Below are 18,108 nucleotides of genomic sequence, written 5' to 3'. Positions count from 1 at the left end.
GGCTTCCCAGAGGGGGACAAGTGGGGGTTTGGGCAGTATTGAGAGTGCTGAAATAGGCCTTCCTTTTTTCCTGAGGGCAGACAGGAGACCTGAGGAATGGGACCCCGGAGACACTCCTGTCTCTCACCCCCAACCTCTTGATGACCTAGGAGTGAGACTGGCTTTGCCTCAGTTATCAGCTCTAGTGAGAAGGATAGTCTATCTCCTGTGGCTAAATCCGTACCTGGGTTAGTTTTCCCATAACATTTCCCTTCTGAGTAGAGGATGTGACCCAAGGGTCCCTGTTGCCCCAGGGAGCAGCTGGAGCTGGGTTTTCACCTGGATTCAGCCCCCACCGCATGTCAGGGGCTGTCACCCCTGCTTTCGAATCTCATCTGTCCCATGTGAGGCAGGATCATTCACCTTAGTCTACAGTGAAGGAAACTGAGGCCCACAGGGACTTGTCCAAGGTCACACAGCTGGCCATGGAACTAGGCTCCAAACCCAGATCTAGTGAACCCATGTCTGTGTTTGTACCACATCTGCAGGAGGCCTCTGTCTTTTGGGGGCCCCAGAAGGGGGCCTTCTCTCCTCTCACCTGTCCCCTTACTTCTCCCTCCAGACTAAAGCTCCCATCCCCTCACTCCTTAGAATTGCTTGCCTCTGATCTTGCTCTCTATTTTTTTTTCTCACTGTGGGACTTCAACAAAAAGAAAGGGAACTTAGTTCCCAGAGGAGACTAGGTGTCCCCTGGACCAGGCAGGGGAATAAAACAGGGCTTCTTGGAAAGAAATGCAGAGCTCTGTTCCTGCTCCTTCCTTCAGAAGACCCCCTGCCTCTCTGGCCCAGACATTGCCTGGGACTAGCCGGTCGGTGGGCAGGACCCTCTGGATCCAAGCCCGCTGGGCTCGGGAGAGCCAGGAAGCCAAACCTGGGAGGCTGGCTGCCCTGTCTTCCCCAGGGAGTGAGTGCCAGCATGCGCCTTCCCGGGAGCAGGAGGGGTGTCAGGCCAAGTCTGCAGGCCTGTGGCTGCCCTGCCCTGAGGCAGCCTCCCAGTCTCCTCCTGGGTTTGTTTTGTGTTTTTCTTTTCTGTTCTCAACAGACCAACATTTGCCTCTGAACATCTTGTCTCTGGATAATGAGGTGTTTCTCTTTGTCACCATTTGGGGTGGGGTGTTAAGTGGGGGAGGGGCTAAAATAAACTTGGGCTATTTTGGGGCAATGGGGATAGAACAGGCAGGAACAGAGCCAGGCAATTGGGGCTGGGGAATTGGGGGGGGGGCGTCCCCAGGCCCCTGGCGTCCACCCGTGGACAGTGCTGTCTTGACATGCTGGGCACCAGCCAGCCCACCACAACCTTTGGCCCAGCTCCCCGCTAGGTTTTTTTGTTCTATTTTGTTTGTTTTCCAGCCTGCTGATAGTGACCCAGCCCCTGGCATAGGGCTCCATCAGGCAGTGGTCTTGGCCAACCCTGGAAAGCCACAGAGTCTGAGAGCCCACGTGCTTGGAGGTATTGCTGGGCATACCTGTCATCTCTAGCCCCAGTTAGTGGGGCTGACCATGTTTCCTCATAACAGGCTCCAGGAGAAGAAGCAGGCAGTCACCTTGGCTCCGGGCATTCAGGAAACATTTATTGAGTACTTACTACATGCCAGACACCAGGCTGGGCCCTATAAATATAAAGATGAGTCAGACGTGGTCCCTGTTCCTGAAGAGAGCTAGGTCAGGGGGAGTAGATGGCAGCTGAGGAAAATTAGGTGATGAGGAATAGTAATAATAATACAGGAAAGATCATGAGAGGTGCCACAGGCATCTTAAAAAATGAAGTCCAAGAGGAGGTGCGAGGAGAAAGCGATAAATCCCAGTCCTGTGTGAGGTGAGGCGAGGCGGGGGAGAGCGTTGGCAGGCGGGGAAGCTTCCCTGAGGAAGCAGAAGATAAGCTGGATAGGCCCTGCAGGATAATGACTTAGCTCCCTTAAATAATTTTTAGAAGGAGGTAGGCTATAAATAAATATATAAATAAATAAGTTTTCCAATGTGGGTAGCGCTTAACCATGCAGAGTTAGGGAAGGGGTGAATTTTCTGGCCAGGGGACTAGCCTGGGCAGAGATGGGACAGCACAGAATATGGATAGGCAATAGCCAGGAATTGCATTTGGTTGGGTAAGTTCTTGGCCAGTGAGCCAGGCTGGACTGGATTCCTTCTGGGGCTGGACTCCTCAGTTCTCGGCACCCCGGAGGCTCTGAGAAGCCCCATGTGCTGGCTTGGCAGGAGGTGGGCATGGGTAAAGGCTGGCTCTGGCTCCTGGAGCAGAATGGGAGGTCCCGGGGCCAGGGTCTGCTCCTAGGGGAGCCCGTGAAGGGAGAGGAGCAGGGGTATGTAGGCTGGGCCTGGACTCACAGGGCAGGCCCTCATTCAGGAGCCCAGATGCAGCAGAGAGATGCCTTGCCTGGCAGACTCTCTCTCCTTGCCTGCCTCTGAGCCCCCAGGGGCTGCCTGCTCCCTTTGCAGCTCTGCTTGGGCACTAGGATCTCACTTCCCCGGAAGCTTCAACTCCTCATTCCATCCCCACAGATATTCGTCTGCAAGCATCTTTGGCTGTGTTCTCAAATTTCTCTTCTCCTACACTTCATCCTTAATATAGGTTTTGGGCATGAGTCTTCTTATGTTTATCTGTCCATCTGTCTCCTTGGCCCTTTCTCCTTGGGCTCCCCTCCCCTGCCCCCGCTGATTGTATTCAGTTCCCAATGACTGGTGTCTGTCACCTCCCCGCTAGCCCCCCCACCCCGACCCAGCCTGTGCCAGATTCCTGAGACACTCCAGTCTCTGTGCTGAGTTTTACAAATATCGTTTCTTTTAATCCTTAAAACAGCTCATCAGGTGGGCACTGGTCTCATCCCCTCAACACATCAAGCACACTATAGCCTCAGGGCCTTTGCACTGCCTGCTCTCTCTGACTCTTGAGCTCTCCTGGACCTTCACATAACCCCCTCTCTCACTCCTTCAGACCTCTGCTTAGATGTCAACTTGGCTGAGGCCTTGCCTCATCACCCGATTTGAAATGCTTCCCTCACCCTCATACTCCTTACCCCCTTGACTCTTATTTTTCTTCCTAACACTTAGAGCAGCTGGCATACGATATAGCTTACTAATTTGTTGACAGTTTCCTTCTACTCGAATGTAAGGCCTAAGGGACAGGGGTACAGGGGTATTTATTTTGTTTCCTGCTGTTCTCCAGCACCCAGAACAGTGTCTGGCACATTGTAGGCACTCAGTTTCCATTCTTTTTTTTTTTTTTTTTTTTTTTTTTTTTTTTTTTTTTTAAGATTTTATTTATTTATCTGACAGAGAGAAATCACAAGTAGACGGAGAGGCAGGCAGAGAGAGAGAGAGGGAAGCAGGCTCCCTGCCGAGCAGAGAGCCCGATGCAGGACTCGATCCCAGGACCCTGAGATCATGACCTGAGCCGAAGGCAGCGGCTTAACCCACTGAGCCACCCAGGCGCCCTCAGTTTCCATTCTATGAGCAAAAATCTGAAGGCTCAGAGAGGTTAAGAACTTTGCCTAAGGTCCCTCAGGTAGTCGGCAGCAGAGCCCAACTTGGATCCAGAAGTGTGGGACTTTAGATTTCCACCACCAGCTATCTCAGAATGAGTTCGATGAAGGAGGCTGATAAGAGAGCTGATCCACCAGCTGAAGCACCTGGGTCTCCAGATCAGCGGGTCCCCAAGAAGATATAGCACCAGCCATGTGGGGTCTGAGGAAGCAGGAAACTGGAAGGAGCAGCGCTTTCCTGCACACCTCTAGTTTCCTTTAGGTTTCCTGCTAGGAACTTCCTGTCCAGGATGGTGAGAGCACCCTCTGGCCTTCCAGCAGGGACAGAGTAGCCGCTGGCCAGATCAGGTCACACAAACGGTATTCCACTTGAGCAGTTTTGTCTTCCAGCAGAATCTACGCCCTGTGTCCTCAGGTCTTAGAAAGAACTGACCGCTTCCGCTATGAGAACCAGGGTGAGTCACTCCTCCCCTGGGGAGAAAGCAGGGATTTTGTGATTTTTCTCACTTCAGATTCAACTCCGCTGTCAGAAGCTGCAGGCAGGGGTCTGTGGAGGCCCGCACACCTCGGCTCTGTCATTGTCTTACTGAGCACATACTGTGTGCCAGACACTTGCCATTAGAAGCTCCTTTAGTTCCTCAGTAACACCACGAGGTGGGCTCTAGTGTGTCCCCATTTTGTAGAGAGAGACAGGTACAGAGCACACCATTTACCTAGCAAAGGCCCGGGCAGGGGGGGGGGGCTAGGCCATCTGACCCCAGGGCAACTTAGCTCCTTGCGCTAGCTCTCTTGTAGGCAGGGGCCAATGGATCGGGAGGAGGTGCCGGTGCTTGTGGCTCGCTGTCCAGGATGGCCTTGTAAGGGCTGCTCAGAGAGCTCCAGCTCCAGGCCTTGATGCCTAAATGGGGTGATTTTTGCAGCCACTGCCTTCTTCCTTGGCCCTTTTTTATCCCCCAAAGCCCTCAATCAAGAGAGTGGGAGAAAAAAAAGCAGTGTCCCTACTGCCAGAGGGGAAGGCCTGGTGAAGGGCCTTGATTGAGTTTGTTTAGGACCACCACTTAGGACATAGTGCAGTTTGGGGAAAACTTAGGGGAGAAAAGAATAACTGGGGTCCCAAAGGGGGACCCATAACCTCAGGACTTAACCGGTGGCAACGTGGCCAGGGCCCAGATGCCTGCATTTGTCACGGCTTAGCCTCAGGTCTGTCTGTCTCCTCGGGGAGGGACGGCTTTCTGGGGCCTGCCCGGCGCCGGCTGCCAGCCCCAGAGCAGTCACATGACGGGGTCACCAAGGAGGAGTGGACCGTCCCTATTTGTTTGGTTAGAGGGCCAAGTGGAAAGAACTCTGAGCTGAGAGGCAGGAGCTGTGGCCTCAGTTCGATCCTGAGCCAGTCATCTGCCCTCTCCCGTGAGTCTGCTGCCCTAAGAAATGGGCACACGTGGGTGGCTACCCTTTCCCTGCCCCACCTTCAGGAAGGGCGGAAGTGAGTGGTAGGAGTAAATAGATAAAGAGTTCTGTGTTTTAAAAACACAGCAAAAGTGAGTGAATACTGCGGGAATTCGGGGAGTTGTTCCCTAACATGGGAGGAGGAAGGAACTTGGAAGGAGTTGGGCACATGGGCCTCCCTCCCTTCCCCCCTCTCTGTGCCCTCTGCTCAGCCCCTTGGCAGCTCTTCCTGAACTTGTTTTTCCAAATCACTAATTAACTTCACGCTCAGCTCCCCCGTGGGCCAACTCTCCTGGCTAACTTATCCTCCGAGAGAGCGAGCGGAGATAGTGAGCTCCTGCTTCCCATGCTCCCTGGCAGAGCCGGGATAGGCTGGCCCCACCCCTTACCCCAACCGCCTCTGCTTCTGGGGATGGGGGAGTGGGCAGTGCCGGGACTCTGGGCTGCCAGCATCCCTGCCGCCACCAGACAGGTCCCTCCACCAATTCATCTCTGGATGGCCGTGGAGAGCCCGCAGCTGGAGCCGTTTGCCTAAGGCCCACATAACTTGTAGTGCCTGGCCAGCCCATTGCTCAGGGAAGTAAAATGAGGTCAGAAAAGGCAGTTGAAATTTACCTTTACAGGAAAGCAGGAGACAGGAGAAGCCCCAGGCAAAGTTGTTCAAGGAGGGGAATTGTTATCTGTGGCCTGCCACCTCCCTTCTCCTTGCTCGCTGATCTCATCAACTTGTCCCTGTTCAAGGGTAACACACAAGAGATCTTAGTGTGTGATGGGTGTCTGTCTTAATCCAAAGGTACACATCTCTAAGGTTGAAGTAGCACTCATCAGGGAGTTGGCTGGGGGCAGTGCTGACGGTTCAGAGAAGACTGTCCTGGGTCTATGAACAGATTCTGCCTGGGAGGTGGTGAAGACAGTGTGTTGTAAAGAGAAGGTACAGCCTCTGAAGTTAAACCGTGGTGAGTTCAAGTGTGGTTTCCACCCTTTCCAGGCTGTGTTACCTCAGGCAAACACAGAACCTCTCTGATACTCAGTTCCCCATCCGTGAAGTGAGATGACGAGGCTTACATCGTCATAGGGTCACCAGGGGGACTGAAGGCGGTAACATGTACCCGTACCCAGCCATGCCAGGACAGAATAGACAGCTAATGAATGTGCATTCCCAAGTTCTCTCCTCAGACTCGCTCCTGCTTCAGAAGCCCGGGAGATGCTGCTGCTTCATTTTCCCAGCTTCCCTTGTAGGAGCTCCCATTGGTGTTCAGCAGAAGTAAGAGCAAGGCATGCCTTCTCTCCCTCCCAGCGCAGACTCTCAGGGAGCAGAGCATCTCCGAGAGGCACCATTAGACAGGAGGCAATGCCGCAGTCAGGTGGAAATCAGGGCGGGGCAGGCATGGGGGTTGCCAAGTGGTGGAGGGGCCACAGTCCTACCTCATGCACCTGTTTGAACTACAGCCCTCTGTTCAGGGAGGGCGAGCCGCAGCAGGGGGCGTAGACCTTGGCAACAGGTACCCTGACAGTGGTGAATAACAGATGAAGGCTCCCTAATTGGTGTTATTACACATGCATTTCCTCTCCATTCATAATGATTGGACACTTAAACCTCTGCCGAGTGCTGCTGTCATCGTTCTAGCTGAGATCCCAGCAGCTGTCCGGACCAGCCGCTGCCACATTCTGATCCCAATGGGTGCAGTTTATTTTTTGTTGGAGCTCAGTTTATTCTGAGCACATTCCCTCTGTCTCCTGCCGTGGAGCATGCTGTCTTCCTTCAGACTCTTCTCACTGTCTGGGACATTCTAAACTGAGAGGCAGGGGAGGGGGACTGGTATCTGGGGCCTAAGGAGGTGGGGATGGTTCATGGCTGGAGCTTAAAGACTCAGCTGGCAGAGAGAGGCCACAGGTCATTCCCACCAGCCCCCTGTCTCTGGGCATATCCCTTAATGCAGCAGACCTCAGAGCTTAGCATGCATCAGAATTACCTGGAAGGTTTGTTAAAACAGATTATGTGGGCCCAGTGTGTCTCATTCAGTAAGTTTACGCAGGGCCTGAGAATTTGCATTTCTAACTAGTTCTCAGGCCGAGCTGCTGCTGGTCCTGGGCCTCGCTTTGTCTTAAAGTCTGGTTCCTCCAAGTGTAGTCTGTGGACCAGCAGCCTCACTTGTGAGTTTCTTAGAAAAGCAGAATCACAGGCCCTGCCCTTGACCTCCTGAATCAGAATCACATGTTGACAAGATTCCCAGATGGTTTATATACCGGTTACAGTTTGGGAAGCTTTGAGGCTTCACAGCACTGCAGGAGCACGGAGCTGGGCAAAGGGCGGGGCCGCTTAAGAGGCGGGGCCCGGCAGCTACTGTTCCCGTCCACTTGACTATCTTGAGATCTTCTGTGCACCAGGACAAAGATTGGGAAGTACTACCTTAAAACACCCAAGCAGATGGATAGAGACCGTCTAGGGAAGGGGTTTCAGCCCCTACTGTGTACCTTAATCCTGCCTCTCGCCACCTGACAACTGGTCACCCCTGCCCCACCTCCTCCACCCCCGTGCACAAGAGAACCCCCCCAACCCCTTCCCCCTGCGCTGATAGCCACCCCGCTCTCCTCCTTGCCTCGCAGGTGGTGGCCTTCGCCTCTCTCTTCTTCATCTTGGTCTCCATCACCACCTTCTGCCTGGAGACCCACGAGGCCTTTAACATCGACCGCAACGTGACCGAGATCCACCGGGTAGGGAACACCACCAGCGTGCACTTTCGGCGGGAGGTGGAGACAGAGCCCATCCTGACGTACATCGAGGGGGTGTGCGTGCTGTGGTTCACGCTGGAGTTCCTGGTGCGCATCGTGTGCTGCCCGGACACGCTGGACTTCGTCAAGAACCTGCTCAACATCATCGACTTCGTGGCCATCCTGCCCTTCTACCTGGAGGTGGGGCTGAGCGGCCTGTCCTCCAAGGCAGCGCGAGACGTGCTGGGCTTCCTGCGCGTCGTGCGCTTCGTGCGTATCTTGCGCATCTTCAAGCTCACGCGCCACTTCGTGGGCCTGCGCGTGCTAGGCCACACCCTGCGTGCCAGCACCAACGAGTTCCTGCTGCTCATCATCTTCCTGGCGCTGGGGGTGCTCATCTTCGCCACCATGATCTACTATGCGGAGCGCATTGGCGCCAGGCCCTCCGACCCGCGGGGCAATGACCACACCGACTTCAAGAACATCCCCATCGGCTTCTGGTGGGCTGTGGTCACCATGACGACGCTGGGCTATGGGGACATGTACCCCAAGACCTGGTCAGGCATGCTGGTGGGGGCGCTGTGTGCACTGGCTGGTGTACTCACCATCGCCATGCCTGTGCCGGTCATTGTCAACAACTTCGGCATGTACTACTCCCTGGCCATGGCCAAGCAGAAGCTGCCTAAGAAAAGAAAGAAGCATGTGCCCCGGCCGCCCCATCTTGAGTCACCCATCTACTGCAAGTCTGAGGAGACTTCGCCCCGGGACAGCACCTACAGTGACACCAGTCCCCCTGCCCCAGAAGAGGGTATGGTTGAGAGGAAACGGGCAGGTGAGATGGGGGGTTGGGAAGGAAAGCCACCTCTCCCCCTGTGGCCCAGGGAGTCCCCAGATGAACTAAGGCCCTTGGAATTTGGGGTTGTGCTTTACTACTCTGGGCTTCCCTGAGGATACTTTGCCTTTAAGAGTGCAAAGTATTGAGGCCCATCTCTATCTTCTGGTGTTCGAGTAGCTTTCTGAACGTCGGGGTTTGGGGAGTGAATGTCCCACTCAATTTAGGCTGTGATGGGCAGTGCATGGGGTTGTAAATTCCAGTACCACTTTGGCTGCTGTGCTGCGTGACCTGAGGCCAGTCACTTACCCTCTCTGGTCCTCACCTGGTAAATGGGAATGATCTCCTACTCCCAAGACGTTGATGAGACCCAAACAAATGACAGATGTGAGAGGGCTTTGAGAAGGAAAAGCCACTTTACAAGCACCAGGCCTTGTCGTTATTAGCTAGACAGCAGGGACAGCTGTTCTTCCAAGGTGCATCAACGCATGAATCATTTCTTTCCAAACACTGGAGTCTGATGTCTCTTGGCCTAATAAATGTGATAACGTAACAGCAGTGGGAGGCTGCCTTCTGTTCAGCACAAACTAGATTGAGTCCTGGGCTCAGGGTTTCACATGGGATGGGAGGGAACCAAGAGGGAACAGCCAGACAGAGTCAGGCAGGGGAAAAGGAAGGGTGGAAGAAGTGGCCTCTGCATCCTGGAAGGGGAGGGCCTGAGGGCCTGGAACCTTCTTGAAGGATGGGAAAGGCCGCCCTTGGGAAGATGGCTTCCACCCGAGTCAAGAGATGGGAAAGGAAATTGGCTTAACCCGCAGCAACTTCGAATTAGGATGGAGAGCGGGAACCTGAGGATTAAATATGCGGTGGGCTCCCCAGGGAGGTCTGGGATTCCTAGTCTGGGGAGCCCTTGGATGCCAAGCCCTCCCAGGAGCTGGGGGTGGGCCAGGAGACAAAGGTAGTAGCTTCTACAGCCAAGCTCTGGGGGCAAAGTGGGACTCATCCTCTGCGGGGGGATGCCTGACTCGAGACTCTCACCTGGCCTGTTGGTTGGGACCCGGCGTACATGCTGGGGCTACTCACTCTGTGGGGTCATTTGGGGGCATGGGTCTTCCAGAGACCTTGATGGAACAGGACCCCTCAGGCTCCCCCCTTCTCCCCCACCAAAGTGGTACCTCCTTCCCTGATCCCTGAATGTAAATCTCCCAGCCAGTGCCCCAGGGGATTTCAGCTGTACCCCGAGACCCCTTCAGAGCTCAGAGGGAAACCTAGTGTCAGAATGGAGAAGGCCCAGCACCAGCTCCTCGATGCACACTTACCACGGCCCCATCAGCTATGCCTTTGCCTGACCCTAACCGTTTGGCCATGGTCAGGGCATTTGTGGCAGATGCCGAGGCCACTGCCTTTAGACCAAGCGGGCCCCTCTCCAGAGCTGAGGGCACCCCTGTGCTGCTGCCTGACGGAGGCCAGGGGTTTGGAGCTAGAAGCCCACAGCAGTGGGAGCTGTACTGGAGCATCTCCGGTTCAGGGTCTTCCCCAGGCAGGAGAGCCCCAAGAAGAGGGCTCTGAATCCTTCAGGCACTCGACTCTGCCTTCTATGCCCAGTGAACAAGAGTAACTGCCTTTAGGGGGCCCAGGGAAATGGCTGAGGAAGCCACTTTTCTCGGTTTAACCCTGACAATGCCAGCCCTCATCCCAGCAAGCCAGGCGTTCTCTCATCCAAGTGTCCTCCTGAGCCAGACCCAAGGAGGAAACAGTCTGCCACCTGCCTCAGGCTAATCCCTTGGGGCAGCCCGCAGCAGACAGATTTTAGGAACTCCTGCTTCGGGTATCTGTAACTCGGTGTCCTGGGAAAGATGCTAGGCCAAGGCTGAGAAGGAGGCAGGGACCCTGCCCCCAGGCCCCCGCCCTCCCAGGCAGATGCCAGGCCCTCCTGGGTGGGGGAATTGACACTCTCAGTCTGGGATCTGAGACCCCAGGCAAGCCCGTGGGGAAGGCCTGGGCAGCCCCTCACACAGCCTCCTTTCTGTCTGCCCCCTTTAGACTCCAAGCAGAACGGTGATGCCAATGCGGTGCTGTCAGATGAGGAGGGAGCTGGCCTCACCCAGCCCCTGGCCTCTGCCCCCACCCCTGAGGAGCGCCGGGCCCTGCGACGCTCTGGCCCCCGAGACAAAAACAAGAAGGCAGCCGCCTGCTTCCTGCTCAGCGCCGGGGACTATGCCTGTGCCGATGGTAGTGTCCGGAAAGGTATGGCTCCCCAGGCCGGGCAGGTGGGGAGCCCCCGGGGAGCTGAGTCTCCCCAGTGTCCCCCACAAAACTTGAGGTCCCCTCCTCCCCTGAGGCCTTGGCCACCATCTCCTCGGCCTTGGACGTGCCCCCGCTTTTAAGATGGGTACTCTGATCTCCCAGTCCCTGGATTACAAAGGCCTCAGGCCATCCCCTGGAGGTACACAGAGCCCAGCACAACCCACCCCAGTTGCCCACGGGGAAGACAAGTGCTAGAGGGTAAGGGGATACCAAATCAGGGGTCCCTGCCTTTGCCCTTCATTTTATCACCACCTCTCCCTCTGGTGCCTGCTGCGACCTTGAGGTCTGGCTCCCCGGGGTCACAGCCACCCTTTCCCTAGACCTCCCTGAAACACAGCTAGGATTTCCTAAGTAAGTAGTCCCGAGAGATGCCAACAACATTCAGGAGTCAGGGTAAGAATGAGCTGCTGGTATGCGGTCTTCGGAGAGCCTAGCATAGGCCCTATCTCTGCCATCCCTCATGGGGTGGGAGTGGGGGGCCCAAGAGCCCAGGAGGGTCCCCCCCCAGCTCTACAGGCCTCTTGAGGCAGAGCCAGAAGGTGACCAAGAAGTGGGGATTGGGGTAGGAGTAGGTATGGAATGTGTATCCCTCTTAAGTGTGTTCTGAAGGAACCCCTCCAGGGTTCTGGGAAGTAGCGTGATCTCTCCATGAGGGAAGGTTGAAATTCTACCAGCAGGCCCCAGGCTGCAGCAGAAACAGGGCAGAAGCCAGGCGGTGGAGCTGGGTATTCCTCACCTGCCAAAAGGGGGTCAGAAATGACTGAGGATGGTTGAGGGCCAGTAGTGGCTGAGAACAGGAGTGTCAAAAGCAGGTGCTCCTGCCCCATTCCTGATCCTTTTTTTGTCTTTTGTGCCCTGTTCCTGTGACATAACCTGCCTAAACACTTAGTTCTGGGATAAACCTTGAGTCCCCCCCCCCCCAAAAAAAAGCTTGTCCCTGGGTTCTCAGGCCACTTCTTAATCTGCCCTTTTTTAGCCAAATTTGCTCCCCCCACCCCTGCCAAACTTCTCACTAGCCCCAAGCTCCAGACCAAATCTGGGTTGAATGAAGTGGGGCAGGGGCTGCTATGGGATTAGCCCAGGATGCCTAGGTCCTTCCAAGGATGTCCCCTTGCTTGCCCATCCCAGCCTGCAAGGCACCTTCCTGGCCCCTGGCCCCATGGGATCTCCAGGGCACTGTGACCCTCACCAGGCCCTGAGGGGTATGTTTCCTGCTCTGCTGGACTTATGTCCTATTGGGTGGCAGCAGCGGGAGCAGCCCTCTGGCAGCTGGAAGGAGAGGGCCCAGAGGCCCTAGGTACTCCTGTGGGGCAGGAGGGATCCCCACCTCCCATGTAGGACTTGAGCCGAGTGCTGAGCACCGCAGTTTTCCTGCTGGTATTGTGAGGGGCTCAGTGGCAGCGTGGAAGAAGCTGCAGTGGGTCACACCCAGGGCCGGGGTCGCACGTGTGTGTGCATGGGCGGGAGAGTCTGGATCGCACACAGCGCCAGATCCCTCTGGGTGCCTGTGTGGCCCGGCTGTTTTATTTTCAAGATGCCTCCACACTGCTTCTTGGCAACAAGCATGTAGCTCAGCCAATTAGAGTGACCTTCGAGAAGGAACAGGTGGGTTGCTGGGAAACAGGCCCTGCTAAGCAAGCGTGGCAGTTAGCATCGCCAAACTCCCAGGAAGCACTCGGCAACTTTCCCTGTGCCAGACCGTGCCTCCCTTCTCTGCATTCAGGCTCCGTGTAGGAGCTGGAGCGGGGAGCCCGGGGCTCCTTCAGCCATGGGCACAGACCCCATGGTTAGACTCCGGCTGCCTGAGGATCACAGTCAGAACTTCCTGGGAGGAAGGGGACTGGTGCTGACTGGGGTTGCTTAGGATGGAGAAGAGGGCTGCTGGAGGTTATGGGGTCTTTGGGTGGCTGGAGGGGAGCTTACCTGGGGACAGTGGCAGAGCAGAAATCAGCTCGGGGGGCCCTGAGGTCTGTCCTCTGGAGCCCAGATGACCTGGAACGCAGGGAAAGTCAGGGAGCCTTCCCCAGGCAGGCCAGATCCCTCAACCAGTGTGGGGCTCCCTGCACCACAGGGCCCCCCTGGAGCATGGATCCCACGGAGCTGCTCAGATGAGGGGCCATCCTCTCTGACCCATGTGCCTTTTCTTCACCAAGGCTGTGCAAAATCCCGGAGTCTAAACAGCATAGCAGGAGCAGCTGGAACCAGTCTGGGGCTGTCTCCACTGGCATCGAGATACAGCTCACCCTATCCTCCGAGAAAGCTCCTACTCTCCCACCCCTTCCACCCTCTCACCAGCCCTCCACCCGGGCACCCGGGCCCTTAGCCGTGCCCCTGGCTCTCCCCACCTCTGGGCGCACGCCACGCTCACATGCCCTCCAGCCCTCATTTCTCCGTAGGCCCGAGGGAGCCGGGCAGGAGGCAGGAGAACCCAGACCCCCAAGCCTCTTCCCGACAGCACCCAGCTCCCCAGAACATTCAGCTCTGGAGCCTGAGAGCAAGGGGGAGATTATTCCCAGGGCTCCTCCCGCACTGGTGCCCGGCCTGAGCCGGAGCTGCTGGCATTACCCACCACTGCCCCCCGGGACTTGTGCCTCTGAGCCTTGCCTCCCCTCAAGGTCCCACCTTCATCCCAGGGAATGCATTTCCACTCCTCGTGGCCTTCAGTCGGTAACCAGCCTACGACTGACTATCTCTGTCTGTCTGTCTGTCCATCCCACTCCCAGACCAGCAAAGAATAAGGCTGTCCCGCAGGTGCCCCATCTCTGCTGGTGCACAGGGAGCTGGCTGGTCAGGGGAGCGGTGGCCCCCTGGGAGAGGAGGCCTGATGCTCTCCAGCTCTGGCCTGGCATGCAGGTGGGGTCCCTAGGGCCCCACAATTGGCTGGCTGCCGGGGCATGGGAATGCCCTCCTCCCGGGAGTGACACCCTGTGGCGGCAGAACCTGGCATCCCATCTGCACCCCAGCAGCCGTATCTCTCCTGCGCTGCTCTCTCTGCTTCCACGAGTTTTTCTTCCCTCCTCCTCCTGCTGCCTCAGACTCCCAGCCCTGCCTGAGTCACCTGCCGCTCCCACCCAGCCTCTGCGCTCTGGATGGCTGCCAGAGCCAGAGACTCATCTAATTTCTATAATTAAGTGTATTCATTTACCTAACGAGCCCGGGAGCACAACAGGTGTGTGAGTCATTGAGGGAGAAGGGGTGCGCGTTGGGCAGGGGCAGCTGAGGGGAAGTGTGGGGACAGAAGCCATCCCACCCCCTCCTGCTCCTGCATAAGCATCCTGTCACTCCCAGGCAGGGCGGGGCTGGGCTGCAGGGGGCCCCTCTCTAGCAGTGAACTGGGGGAGGCTCTCCAGGCCCCCTCTGTCCCAGGACCCGAGAAGGCCTCAGCCAAGACATTCCTGTTTTACCTGATGGGAATTAGACCTGACAGCGGAGCCTCGCAATTTTTAGAGTCAGATTACGCAGGTTTGGAGAGGGAATGACTAAGGTCCATAACTGCTCCTTCCAGGGTGGGCAAAGGTAAGAATGGCAAGACAGCCTTCAGGGACTCAGCAGGAGGCCGGGGAGTGTGGAGGTGCCCCTGAAAGGTGAACTGGGCAGAAAATCCAGATCATTTCATGAAAGTTGGATATTGTGAAAAGGCTCTGCCAGAACCACCCCCTTTTCAGTGCCCTCTGTCTTCTTCAGCCTGGGGCAGACACAGGAATGTGCCTTCCAGAAAAGTCTGCAGCGGGTCCTGGGGATACCCCAACCCTGCTGCGGTCCATGGGGCCTGTCTCTGGCTTGCTCTCAGAATGAGATGTCCCCCCAAGAGGTGAGAAAATATGGGGGCATCCATGTGACCACCCTTCAAGAGGGGACAGGCCCCTACAAGTGACAGGGACAGGGAAGCCATGTGGAGCAGGATGGAGACTCTAGGAGCCCTATCAAAGCTGGGGCTGAGAGCCCAACTGCTTCTCCTAGGTGAGGACAGATTCAGTCTTGTCTCAGCAGGGGTCCCTGGCCCTGGGGTCCCGGCCCCAGCAGGGATGTGGTGTCCAGCTCAGCACGAACCCCACAGCGGTTCTGTGCTTGGGCCTGCTTTCCTGGCTCAGGGAGCTGAGGCGGCTATTTCTGAAACGGCCCTCAAGTTGTCAGGAGTCCAAGTTTCCACGGCACCCACCTCCTCTTTCCCTCTCTTCCCTCCCACAGGGACGGGCATGCTCATGGCACCCCTCTGGTGGGTACAGCTGTCCCTGGGCAACATGATATGGGAGTGCTGGGCTGGAGCCCCTTCTACCTTTGGGAGATGGGCTCCTGCCTGTCCCCCACTGGTTCTCTGGCTTCTGGTGGGGAAACACAGGACCTAGCTAATGACGGCGGAGTAGGCCATCTGCCACAGCAACCTCTCAGGACCTCTGGGCCCTGGGAAGGGGCGAAGTGAGTCCTCGATTTATAGAGACCCACTGTATACCGGGCCCTGCCTAGGGAGGTGGCTGCTTGCCCAGGCCTCAACTTATCCAGACCTGGGGCCTCGCTCCTCAGGGAAAGACTCTCTCCTCTGCCTATAATCTGAGAGCACAGTTTGCTTTGTGTTGCATGTGGACTTGGACCTGTAACCATTACTTTGTCTCTGAGAAGCTTTTCCCCCAAAGCTGGGGCCCATGCTGTCCTGGCAGAGCAGGGAAGCAGCCCAGATAGGAGCTGTTAACCTTACTAACAACCTTAGAGGCATTTCTCAACCCTGGGCATTGAGGAGGAGCTCTTCCCCTGGGCTGTGAGCTGAAGCCAGGGTTGTGGGGGTGGGAGGAGTCCATTCAGCATAGAAGCGGAGTCAGAGGGGAGACGGAATACCAGCCCGAGGGCTGGGACTCCAGGAGTCACCTGTTGGCCCCTGGGCTGCCCTTCCCAGAGTCCCCTGGGAGAGGGGGGCCTCCTCTGCCCTGGCCAGAGTATCACCCCGAAATCCCTGCCCCTTTGGCAGCCTTCTTGCCTGCCCTTCGTGTGTCAGTGCTGGGAAGGTAGAAGAAGGGAAGGCCCACGCCACTGACACTCCAGGCTGAGGAAGGGATGGCGAGAAGGGCTCACTGTGCTTTGGTTTCTCAATAAGATGCTTTTTTCTGGCTTTGTCTCCTGAGATGGACACATGGGTCCTCCCTGACCTTCCCCTTTGGTATCTACCTTCCAGCTGCTCCAACTCTGTTCCTGCCAGATTGAGGAAGAGGGGCTGGACACCACAAGGCAGCACACTTAGGGACCTTCTTCACTAGCCCCCCGGGACAGTGGAATGGCCCCAGCTGGTGATGGCGGGTGGAGCTCTGTGGGGGTTCAGGAGCTGTGTGGGAGCCCAGGTTGGACCACAGGCCATGCTAGGAACCTCCCCCAGTGCCTCCACGCCAGGCTGCAGGGCTGTGGTCCTCCTGCCCACCACACTGGAGTTGTGACGACCTGAGGGCTGGGGATTCCTGGAGCTCATTACCTAAGTACATATGGAGATTAGCTGTAACATGACCTAGGAGTCACTTGGCCTAGCTCTGGGTAGGCAGCTATGGGCGGCTGGAGGGGCTCACCCCATTCCCTGACCCATCCCTGTGCTTCCCGCCTCTTTGCCCTGGGTCCCCTTGCCTTCCAGCTCTGCTCCTGGCCTAGTCCTTAGCCCACAGGCTGTGGGTCAGCAGCTGGCTTCCTTCTAACATCTCATTCTTTGTTTCTCCCTTTCTTTTGCTGAACTCCTTGCCCCCCCAGAAGGCAATGTTGAGCTGAAAGCGTGCGTCCCAGTGTCTCACACCTGTGCTCTTTAAACACAGAGACCTGCCGAGACGCCCTCTCGCCCAGCTATGCCCAGGCTGAAGTCCTCACCCTCTCTTAAGCGGCACCAACGTGAGAGAGGCAGGCAGACAGACAGAAAGCCAAGGCTTAGGGAAACTCTGGAACCCTGGCAAGAATCTTTCGCTGAGAAAGACTCAGAGATCCTTGTTTGCCCAGGACTGATGGAAAACCTCCCATGTGACCCTCTGGGCCCAGAGCCATCTGGGCCTGATGTTCTGTTCTGTTGTACATTGAAGAGATATATATGCACATATAGCATCTATATTCATACATACTATACTCTCGTGTGTAGTGCACGTGCTTTTGGTGGTCTGTCGTCTTTGTCAGACTGTGTCTCCCCCAGCCCAGGTCCCACCCCCAGGCCCCCCGACCTTCATTCCCTTCCCCTTCACTGACTCCTTATTTCTGCTGGACATGTATGTGGAATGTCCCAGGAAAAGAGCGTCTGGGAACAGCCAGTCCCACTGGGGGGGATCCCAGGCTAGACTTGCCCTCTTGGGATGGTTTCTCCTGTGGCTTGTGGTCTGTGGAAGGCCTGCTTTCCCCCCAGGGCCACTTCCCCACTAGCCCCATCCCACCCCAGATTGGGGTTCTACCTCCCACCCTCGCCTCAGTTTGGGGGGGACTTCCAGGGGCTCCTTGGCCGCTCCTTCCACTCCTTCCTCCCCCTTACCTCTGTCCTGGACTGAGGGGGGCGTTTTGTCTTTTTTTTTTTTTTTTTTTTTTTTTTTTTTTTGGAGTTTTTGTTCTGTCCCCTTCGTCCGTTTGTTTTCAAAGATGCTGCTGGGCAGACGGGCAGGGAAGAGGTCTGTCTGCCCATCCGGCTCAGGGGTCTGAGAAGGGGACGCCTCGGGCGAGTGGAGACCAGTTGCAATACTGTACTTCCTGGCCGGTGGCCAGAGGACCGTGCAATAGCAGAGGCCGGGTGACCCCTTCGACCTTGGCCTCTGCCCCTCCCGCGGCCCTCCCTCCCCACTCCACGCCCCCCACCTCCCACCCTGTCCCTTCCTCGTGTTGGTCAGTCCTTTTCTAGAGCTGTCCCGTCATGTGTGTCTGAGGCATGCCGAGGCTGGGCTCTGCCGCCCTGTCTGGATGTCCCCCACTGTCATGCCGTGCTCGAGCCCCAATAAAAACATCTGGAGCATCCTGCTGCTCCTGCCTGAGTGACTGCCTCTGCCTCTCCTTTCTGGCTCTGTGTCTGCGGGGACATCCTGGGCTTCTATCCCAACACTTGAGAAATGCAGCACACTCCTATCATTGGCAACCCCCCACCCCCACCCCAGGAATCCTTGCTACCTCACCACCCCTGCACTCAGAGCTAGACGGGAGTGCTCAGAGAGGAAAAAGGATTGCCCGGGGTTGGGAAAGGAAGACTCAGCTCCCCCACCCCCAGCGTCCTGGTCTCCGCTGGTGCCCCCGAGCCCCAACATAGCCCGGAAGGACAGAGGGGTTTGGAAGGAGTCCCCCTGTATT

General features: G+C 56.6%; 1 protein-coding gene across 5 annotated transcripts in view; it reads left to right on the top strand.

Moving 5' to 3' along the window:
- Positions 1-18,108, top strand: part of KCNC4 (potassium voltage-gated channel subfamily C member 4) — a 35,996-nt gene that overhangs the window by 5,165 nt on the left and 12,723 nt on the right. The window contains exons 2-4 of one of the 5 annotated variants that reach the window (XM_082687476.1): positions 7,587-8,523; positions 10,567-10,770; positions 16,614-17,799. In XM_082687476.1, the coding sequence (XP_082543602.1) occupies positions 7,587-8,523; positions 10,567-10,770; positions 16,614-16,675 (1,203 nt within the window). In that variant the 3' untranslated portion in view covers positions 16,676-17,799. The other 4 variants (XM_082687477.1, XM_082687475.1, XM_082687474.1 and 1 more) reach the window with 4 other exon arrangements.

Source organism: Mustela nivalis (genome assembly GCF_964662115.1).
Source record: "Mustela nivalis genome assembly, chromosome: 10".
In the NCBI taxonomy this organism is placed as follows: Eukaryota; Metazoa; Chordata; class Mammalia; order Carnivora; family Mustelidae; genus Mustela; species Mustela nivalis.
Note: the sequence above shows the minus strand (reverse complement) of the source record. Positions and strands in the feature narration are given on the sequence as shown.